The sequence below is a fragment of the Berghia stephanieae genome, chromosome 8, assembly GCF_034508935.2.
Source record: "Berghia stephanieae isolate SIO BIC M18660-M18661 chromosome 8, UCSD_Bste_1.3, whole genome shotgun sequence".
NCBI classification, from domain to species: domain Eukaryota; kingdom Metazoa; phylum Mollusca; class Gastropoda; order Nudibranchia; family Aeolidiidae; genus Berghia; species Berghia stephanieae.
The window spans coordinates 56,195,976-56,206,912 of record NC_088367.1 but is presented as its reverse complement, the minus strand read 5'-3'; the positions used below and the strand labels follow the sequence as shown (position 1 = coordinate 56,206,912).

Here is a 10,937-nt window from a genome sequence, read left to right as displayed (position 1 = left end):
AAAACGATGTAGCGTTAAGTTTAAGAAAGCATTCTGGACTCTTCTCCAAAGTGTCGGGACTGAGATCTCGCTTGGAAATGAAAATACTAGAATTTGAAAATCATTCTACATAATATTTAGCAGATGTAAACAACTCAATCAAATATAGATTAAAACCGCCAAATAGGGTAACTTTGCCATAAGGGGAAACTTTGTCTATTAAAATATGAACTAATTAGAGTATATTTAGTAATATGAAATTATTTCCTTTGGTAAAAAGTCAAGTTTTTGTAACCAAGCAAATAATATATTTAAAAAAGCTGAGATTACTCAAAATGTTTCAAATTCACAGAGGCAATGTCTCCCCTTAACGCAAAGTTACCCCTTTTGACGGTTTTCAATAAAATGGTAGACACCCTGTCGTCAAACCATGATTTCGTCTTCTTTTTCACCTTCTGGAGACTCGGATTCCTCCGTGATGGAGCTATGGCGTACGTTGGTAAGCAGCAGTGGTGTGCCGTGAGGTGGGAACTTTGAGCCGTTCCCCACCATGTCTGTCGGTGTGGTTGAAGAGGGGATACTGCTTGTCGAGGAAGATGGTTGCATTGTTTCGTTGGCAGTTGTCAAATTGTTCTCATTCTCTATGTCAGACGGTGTTCGAAAAGTCTTCGGCCGAAAACCGGCTGGCTCAGAATATTTACTTTTGCTTTCGTTTAGTTCTATGAGATTGATGTCTTCGTCCAACTCTTTTTTCTGAAGAAATTCGTGTTTTGATGTGCAATCTAGAGGTTGATGAGGGTGTGACGACTGCTGATTTTGTGGTGCTTGTTGTTGTTGCATTTTATTGCTGATTGTGGTGTTGCTATCCTCGGCATCTTTTTCAATTGACGCAACACATATATTGTTCTGTGTTGATTTTGAAGGTATTGCCGTTCCGGGTTCTATTGCTTTTGTATAGTAATCAGACAATATTGCTTGAGATGGTGGGGGTTGTGTTGACACAGTAGTGAACGGGTTAAAGCAACCCTTTGCGTCTTTTGCATCGTGGTTATTGGAAGATTCATCATGAAGTAAATCATTGTCCTGATGAACCGATACAGTCGTTGTTGTATTAGGGTTAGTATTATTTTTATATGGTGGGGGAGGGGGTACATGAATATAATGGTTAAAGTCATCATCCTCATCAACTCTCTTCTGAGGTTGCAACGACCCTCTGCGGCTTTTCAGAGTCGGCAACGAAGCCGGTCCGACCCCGCTGTTCCTTCTATAAATGTTATTGTTATTGCTTCCACCAGTATTATTATTACTTCCTCCACCTACACCGTTAGGAATATGGCCCCCTCTGACGTCCCCACCACTGCCGTAACTACCAGCACCACCATCGTAATTTCCATCAACAGCACCAGCGCTATCCGTACTCCCAGTCTTGCTACTACTCTTTACCCAATCCTTCCCTTCAGAATCTCTGCTTCCCTTGTTCTTCCCCTCGTCCAAACTTCCCCGTCCGTATCGATACGCAGCGCTCTCTTGCGGAACACCTCCAGCTTCCAAAGAAGATAATATATTCCTCACGTGATTTGCTATAATAGGTGAGTTTAGACTACTCTTTCGATCAATCAGTACCGGCGTGTTCAAACCGCTTATGGCGCTTTCTCCAAAGCTGCTCTGACCCCGTCCAATTCCGGACTCGTCAGGGGAGCTCAACGTTCCTCGACCACTCTCAGAATTGGATCTCGTCCGCGTACGTAGAAATCCTAAACCTTTCTTTGAGCTGTCTTTGCCGGAAGCTTTCAAAAATAAGTCCCGGTCATGGCTTGAAAGACTCTGAGGCTGCATCGACTTCCGGCGAGCTCCGTAATCGAAAAGATTGAGTATAGAAGGACGAGGAGACAATCGAGGAAAGTCGCTTTTGTCGTTGAGGACGATCACACTGGAGTTGTCAATCTTGACCTTGCACTTACTCTTCCCGGCTTTAGCTGAAAATAAAAAGATAAAATAGAAAGAATAAAATATTTGATATTTATTTGAATTCAGTTTCCTTTAAAAATTGGTTGACACAATTGTGTAATATACCAGTATTCTGCTTATCTTCAATTCAATTCAATTCACCTTGCAACTGTATATCGTCCAGTCTGGAATAGTATCTTCAACGGAAGGAAAGTACGGATAAAAATAAATTGCATGTACAACCGTATGTTTATTGTAAGATTATTGAATAAATACAAGGATTAAATAACATAACATAAATGAGATTAATGATTATATGAATAAATAGATAAATAAATAAAGGAATGAACTAATAAATATTAAAATTGCCACTTTGTTCCATTATATTAATCGGAGAGTTGGTTCCTTTTGTATGTGTTCAGTAGGAATGTGGTCTTCAGGCGTAACACTTCACCGTGTGTTATTTGAGTTCTAAGGATCAGAGTCTTTAAAACATTAAACCGTGTTTATTGTCATGGCAACAAAGACCAACACTATGAATCACACAAAAGATCAAAATTACAAATTATATGAATATAAAAGTTGGTTATCTGTTCAGTAGGAATGACAGGTTCAATGATGTCTTTATGCGTAACAGCTCACCGTTAACTATTTGAGTTCTAACGTTTTCTAACGTGTTTAAAATGTACTGTTTTTATTGTTATAATAACAAAGACCAATAAATCAAACAAACAAAAAATCAAAATTACAAATGATAAGAACATAAATGTCACATTCATATATAACATTGAATTACTCTGTCGTATGCTCTGGAAAAAAACCCAAACACGTTTCTAAAATTTTGGCCAGAAAACTCGTCTTTCAGACATCGATCGATTAAAATGGACCTCATCCTGTCAAAAACTTATCCAACCTGAATTTCGATGAAGTCTTCAAGAAGTCCCAGGTTTGAAGGTTCGGTTGACAAGACATGAATCATTAATCGATTGATATAATAAGAAGAACGAGTTTTCTGGGCAAAAGTTTATAAACGTGTTCAGTATTTTCCGAGTACGTCAGGATGATGCTACAGCAATTTGATTCAATAGTCTGATGTCACGTCCGCCCAGTAACCAGCAGCTTGGTTCTAAACAAAGAAAATCGGTACTTTTTATTCTTAACGCTGGCTAGGACTTTTTCACATGTCGTGTGATCATAATGTTTAAAAGTCAAAACATGATCAGATTTTAAATGTTTTTATTCTCCTCTGGATACACTTTTATGCTCATTGGAGAAGTACCTCATAAGGGTGTCCGCCATTGTTCCGATAGTTTAGAACCCGTTACTAAGTTACTATGCGTCATTACGAGGGAAGTGACGTCACGACTGTTGAAGAGTTACACCAAACGGATATCTAGAGTATGGAAGCATGTTCTGGTGCAAGATATAAATCTACGATGTGTGGATGAGTATAATATGATGTTAGACAAAGTGCAGTAGTCTATCCGGGTATATCATAGTCAATAAACGATTTTTGATTTTTTTAAATAATGATTTTCATAAAGATTTATAACAGTTTCTGAAATGTCCTTTGCTGTATGATTCGTTACAGTGTTCGCATCCATCCGTCTCTCTCTCTCTCTCTCTCTCTCTCTCTCTCTCTCTCTCTCTCTCTCAATCTCTTTATTTCTCTTTTCCCTATTTGTATTTGATGATCTAGTAGTTTATTGTATGGCACCATCCAAATAGCCACATATACATAACTACTTCAATTATAATATGTTTGCCCATTCGACTGTCAATAGGGTTTACTGGTTTATATCATCTTTATCGGAAGTGGAAATTTTAATATTTTGATAAATATAAGAAACCGTGAAAATAGCGAAAGTTGCTGATAACATTCATAGTAACATATAGAAAAAAACATGGAACATACAAATATATTTTGCCAGTTTCAAGTGCGCATTTATCCATTCCCTTTCTAAATATAACCCTGTCCTTTTATCCCCAATAAAATCAACAATAATTAACAAAACATTAACATTAACAATGCACAAAAAGAAAGAAAGATTGAACAAATGAAAATGAACCGGCAATACAAATGAAGAGCAAGTAAGGAAGCAGAATGAGTTGAATTGTGCTGGTAACTAATTGGTCTCTAGAATCAGCATAGGTGAATGGTCGCCTCGAGTCCGTATTGTATTAGAGTGAACTATAAGTACAGCAAATAGGGAATGAGATTAGCGGAAGAGTAGCGTCCCTTGATTGGACGTCACCGGTGGAGAAGTTATTTGTAAACAAACCAGCTACAAGCCAAGCGCTCCAAATAAAAAAAATTATTATTCATATTTCTATACAAAATGCTATCATAATCAACGTTATGCATTTTTGTACAGAAATATGAATAATAAAATTTATGTTTGGAGCGCTTGGCTTGTAGTTGGTTTGTTTACAAATAACTTCTCCACGGTGACATCCAATCAAGGGACGCTACTCTTCGGCTAATCTCATTCCCTATATAATATTATAATAAGCGTCAATTCGATACGGACATGATGCTGCTTGTTGCTTGATAAAGAAGAGAATATCAAATAAATAAATAGGAAGAATAGAAGGTTTCAGTTTGTTAATCAACGCCTTGCACTATGTTAATGTTAATGATAATTGAATAGTGGTTTTCTAAAAGTCCCTGACTTCGTGTTTTCCCCATCTTAAGATATTAAAGATTATTTCCCAGAAAAGTTCTCATTCGGTCTATTATTCTATAATATTTAAACTTTAAATTCACACAAATCGAGAAGAATTCTTGTGGAATTTGATGCTTAAAATAAAGTTTATATACCATTTATCACGTGGATTCAAAATCTCAAAAAGTAGAAAAAACGACTTAACGAACTTTGGAAAACAAGCCTTCAGTCATATTCAGCGTAATTATTTCATGAATTGACACAAGAGAGATAACTCAATAATAACAGGCACTCGTGGTAGTCAAGACAGGGTAACATCCCTTGATTTTCATGACCGCTATCCATGCCCAAGTTAAAATTTATATTTGAAGTTAATGATAGTGGCAGGGGAAGAAGGGACGGGCTGGTGGAGTGACTAATGCCCTAATGCCCTATCATTATTCAAGTCCAATTCACATAAAAAATTAGAGGCTTCTCAAAATACAAGTTGTGAGAGAAATGTTACACAATGGTTATAGACGGAGGTCTGACTTGTGTCATCTGGAAGATTGGAATAAGACAGGCGTTAGCCGCAGTGCGGCGCCGCAAATTGAGCTAGGGCGAGGTGACTTGCTCAAGGCCACACAGCGCACGGCAGCTGATGGAACTTGGTACTTTTCGGGTACGAAGCAAAAACCGTACCGCTGAGCCACGCTGTTAAATGTGACTCATTTAATTGGCTTCAACAGTCGTGACGTCACTTCCCTCGTAATGACGCATTGTAACTTAGTTATTGGTTCTTAACTATTGGAACAATGGCGGACGCCCTTATGAAATACTTCTCCAACGAGCATAAAAGTGTATCCAGAGGAGAACAACATTATAAATCTGATAATGTTTTGACTTCTCAACATTTTGATCACATGACATGTGAAAAAGTTCTAGCCAACACGAAGAATAAAGAGTACCGATTTTCTACGTTTAGAACCAAGCTGCTGGTTGCTGGTCGGACATGACATCAGACTATTCAATCCTATTGGGGACAACACAAGACAAACAACGTTATGTCCCTTGCGGTTATGTTGTGGTCGTCAGGTATGACACTCGCTTTCGGATCGGAATGTTTTGCTCTGAACGGTGCATAGTTGAGTCTCTTTACGTCCATTCTCTCACCCTACTCAGGTATCAAATGACTACCTGGCCGTGAACAGCGTAAATATAACGTGCTATAATCGCTTATAAGGTGCTCCGTCTCGCCCCAAATGTTAAACGTTGCTGTTGGCGAGGGACCCTTTAGTTTAGTGGATATTATTGCCCTATATAGAAATGCTCGAGTTATTTTTGACCATCGCTTCTTATTTGCATGTCTGACAACCCAATACCTTATGGGCTCATTGTTGTAATGGAAATCTCAAAAAAAAAAAAAACAAGAAAAAAACAAGAAAAAAAAAATGACGCAAAATATTGTCCATTACAACAATGTTAAATTAGGCCCAAATGTGATTTCCGATGTCAGACCTGCATACACGAATACGTCGTTTTAAACAGATTTGGGTTTATCTTATTCTATAGATACACAATGAAAAGGGTTTATTAAATTTTTTTTGGACAAACTTTAAAGAAAGCGTTCTGTCGGTGTATGGTGATATTGTTCAAGTGAAATTGGTTGTACTGTGTATCGCCTACTGTGTACAGCCGGAGTCCATTTGTATGATGGAACATGTTGCAATTTGAAATTGCTATTGACATTTCGGAAGGCCTCTCTAATTTCATCACCCACGCAATCTCTCTCCCTCCCCCTCTCTCTCTCTCTCTCTCTCTCTCTCTCTCTCTCCTTATTCTTCTTCTTCCTCTCTCTCCCTTTTCCCCTTCCCTCTCTCTGTTTTCCACTCATTCTCTCTCTCTCTCTCTCTCTCTCTCTCTCTCTCTCTCTCTCTCTCTCTCTTTCTCTCTCTTTTCTTTTTCTTTCTCTCTAATGTCACTCCATTCTCCATGTCCCCCCCACCTCTCTCTCTCACACACACTCTCACACACACACTCACACACTCACACACACATTCTCTCTCTCTCTCTCTCTCTCTCTCACCTTCCTCTACCCGTCTATCTCTATCTATATTTCACATTCGTGTCTTGCCATATAGTATAGTACATTGTAGCAATTTTACCTTTAGAAAATACTGTTTTGTAGTTTTAGCCAGAATCAACCTTAACAACCTGGCATACCAAACTAGAAATGCCAGTCCATGGTGGTGTATCTATCCGTGGCCTTCGTAAAGTTATGACCTGATACTGACCAAAAAATGGCGTCAAAATGCCAGTCTTTTGCCACAAAAGAAAACAAATTGTGAGTTGTATTCAATAGTTCAACCAATGAAATAACTTGTTTCCATGAGCTCTACTAACGACAACTCACTTGTCGGTGCAAAAACGTCAAACTGCCAGACCTTTTGGATTTCAGTATCAGGCGATAACATAACGATGGCTACGATCAATCCCAGGTCTCACAAACATGTAATAAAAGAATTGCATTTCAGCGGAAAATGTGATTATTTGGATTACAATTTTGGGTCTAATATCAGAACTTGATGAGCATCTCTAAGTCATTAAAACTTGTCGAAAATGAAAATTGATACCAGACTATAAAATTATTTTATAGATTTCGAAGTGTTATTTAATCCTTGAAGGTAAATTGTTAATTTTTAAAGTCAACTATAGCGACTACAATTTTTAAATCTTAAAATGACGAATTTTAAGATTATCATACTACTAGCCGTTGTTCACGACGTGTTTATACCGGCAGGTCTGAGTACCCAAGGCAATTATATATATAAAGTTTTAAGATAAAAACCGCGAAATTTAGGAGCTAGACTTTAATGTTAAAGGAGCGATAAATGTATAAAAACATAAGTGCATATATATATATATATATATATATATATATATATATATATATATATATAGCTCAATTTTACAGACACTTTATCCCTGGGTATCTTCGTCACGTCTCACCCTCCCCCCCCCCGAACCCAATCTCCGGTTCCCACTCTCCCACACAAAATATTCACTCACACACAATATCAACAATACCAACCATCACCAACCTCCCTGCGTCCACCCTCCCTCCCTCAATGTCGCCATAAATCCTTTCCCAAGAAATCAAGACAACTTTCCCATGACCGAGTGACTATTGACACCGCGGCAAACCGCCAGTTCCATTAACGAAAGATGTTTTTGGTCGAACAGTTTCCGGTTGGCGGGAAGCGTATGTCTCTGTTTTCACGGCGCGACCAAGCAAAAGATAAATTTACGCGCCTTTTTTGTTGTTTGTTTTTTTTCCGGGGTTGATTATTTTTCCTGTTTTCTTTTTCTTGTTTATTTTGTTTTGTTTTATTATTATAATTATTATTATTATCATCATCATCATCATCATCATCATCATCATCATCATCATCATCATCATCATCATCATCATCATTTTATTATTATTATTATTATTATTATTATTATTATTATTATTATTATTATTAATATTATTATTATTACTATTATTATTATCATTATTATATTATTACTCTTTTTTTTTTGCTGTATAATGTTTCCCCAGGTCCCCAGCAAGTGATCGTCAGTTTAATGTCGGGTATGAGTTCAATGCCAACATTTTGGATTTAAAGTAAACGATATGAAACTTGGGCTGATTTACGATGTTTTTATCGGGAGAATTGGGTGATGTTGTAATTTCTTTCCGACAGCGACCACGCTGTTAACGGATAGGAACTGTACCTATGTACCTATGAGCTCCTGGTCAGAGCTGAGGAAGACAACGGTGTTCCTTCACCAACTAGACTATGGTCTGTGCAGCTATGGGGTCTAGTGGTATGACACTCGCTTTCGGATCGGAAAGTCCTGGCTCGGCGCATAGTTGAGTCCTTGGAAACGGCTCTTTACTCACATTCTCTCACCGTACTCGGGTGTAAATTGAGTACCTGGTCGTTAACAGCGGTGTCTTTGTCCGAACAAAATGTGATATCGCCTAACAGGCGTCATGCCCGTCCTAAATGTTAAATGTTGCTTTTGGTCAGGGATCCCTTGTAAAGCGATTTGAGCACGTTTAGTGGATATTGCGCTATATAAAACTCACATTTTTGAGACATGCAAACATAAAGACATTATGATGAGGGGGGACGAAGAAGAAGGGAGAAAAGATTGAAGCTAGAACGAACGTCTTGTAAGATAACACTGTCTATGATTGATAGATAGCTGGACGTGATGGATGAATAATATTATCTGACACCGGCCAGACCCTTGGGAGTCATTATTGGCTGGTCATCGGATACTTTCATACATGATAAACATGGATGATGATGATGATGATGATGACGACGATGATATCATCATCATCATCATCATTTCTTCTTCTTCATCTTCATTCATTTCTATCACAACAACAATAACCACTGCAACAACAAATACTATTGCTACGGTTACTTTTACTACTACTACTACTACTACTACTACTACTACTACTACTACTACTACTACCACTACCACTACCACTACTTCTACTACTACTACTACTACTTCTACTACTACTACTACTACTTCTACTACTACTACTACTACTTCTACTACTACTACTACTACTACTACTACTACTACTACTACTTATACTACTACTTATACTACTACTTATACTACTACTTATACTACTACTTATACTATTGCAACTGCTGCTACCATCACCAATAAACTACTACCACTACTACTGTACTACGACTACCACCAGTACTACTGCTGCCGCTGTTACCACTACTACTACTGCTATTACCACTACTACTAGTACTAATACTACTAGTACTACTACTACTAGTACTACTAGTACTACTAGTACTAATACTACTAGTACTACTACTACTAGTACTACTACTACTACTAGTACTACTACTACTAGTACTACTACTACTAGTCCTACTAGTACTACTAGTACTACTAGTACTAGTACTACTAGTACTACTAGTACTACTACTACTAGTACTACTACTACTAGTACTACTACTACTAGTACTACTACTACTAGTACTAGTACTACTAGTACTAGTACTACTAGTACTACTACTAGTACTACTACTACTAGTACTACTACTACTAGTACTACTACTACTACTACTACTACTTCTACTACTTCTACTACCACTACTACCACTACTTCTACTATCACTACTACCACTACTATCACTACTACTACTACTATCACTACTACTACTACTATCACTACTATTACTACTACTACTACTACTACTACTACTATCACTACTACCACTACTACTATCACTACTATCACTACTACTATCACTACTATCACTACTACTACTACTACTATCACTACTACTACTACTATCACTACTACTATCACTACTACTACTACTACTACTACTATTACTACTACTATTACTACTACTACTACTACTACTACTACTACTACTACTACTACTATCACTACTACTACTACTACAACTACCACCAGCACCCTTACTACTACTACTACTACTGCTACCACCACTACTACCACTACCACTACCACTCCTGTTACTACAACTGCTACTACCAAAACATCAACAACAACAAAACAAAAATTAAAAAAAACACCCGAAAAATCCCCCAAAAACCGAGAATATTATAACTGAATACATCTTATAACTTCTTGGGATGTTCTATCATTTGCTACATCATTTTATGTCAACAAAAAGCACAATAGATGGGCATAATGGGATGTGTAGTTAAATTACATGAACTACATGAACGGGAAAATCAAGGGGGGAGAACTGGATACTCTCAAAGGGAAACCACCATTGAAAGGGAGACAAACAAGATTAGTGTATTTGTCTGCCCTTGGCGATTACAGACTGGAGGAATTGTATTGTAACAAGTTATATCTTTATAATCTGATCTCAATCAACCGTCATAACTATGGACATCTCTCTCTATCACTATCCTTCTCTCTCTCTCTCTCTCTCCCTCTCCCTCTCCCTCTCTCTCTCTCTCTCTCTCTCTCTCTCTTGATTCCGTTTAAAATAAATCTCTATTCTAACCATCTCATTCATCCAATCCTTCCCATCTATGTATTCCATTCCTTGCATTTCCTCTATCCATTCCATCTATCCATTCATTCATTTCATCTATCCATTCATTCTATTCACGAATCCATTCCATCCATTTATTTCATCTATCCATTCATTCTATTCACGAATCCATTCCATTCATTTATTTCATCTATCCATTCATTCTATTCACGAATCCATTCCATCCATTTATTTCATTCCATCGATCCATCCCATTCCATCCATTCATTCCACCCATCCATTACATCCA

The 10,937-nt window shown here is 37.6% G+C and overlaps 1 protein-coding gene across 1 annotated transcript in view; it reads right to left on the bottom strand.

The window, feature by feature from the left end:
• Nucleotides 1–292: 292 nt before the first annotated feature.
• LOC144978902 (uncharacterized) overlaps nt 293–10,937 on the bottom strand; it is a 296,697-nt gene continuing 286,052 nt past the window's right edge. The window contains exon 12 of the mRNA XM_078925502.1: nt 293–1,955. Coding sequence (XP_078781628.1) covers nt 403–1,955 — 1,553 coding nt within the window. The 3' untranslated portion in view covers nt 293–402. The remainder of the gene's footprint in view (nt 1,956–10,937) is intronic.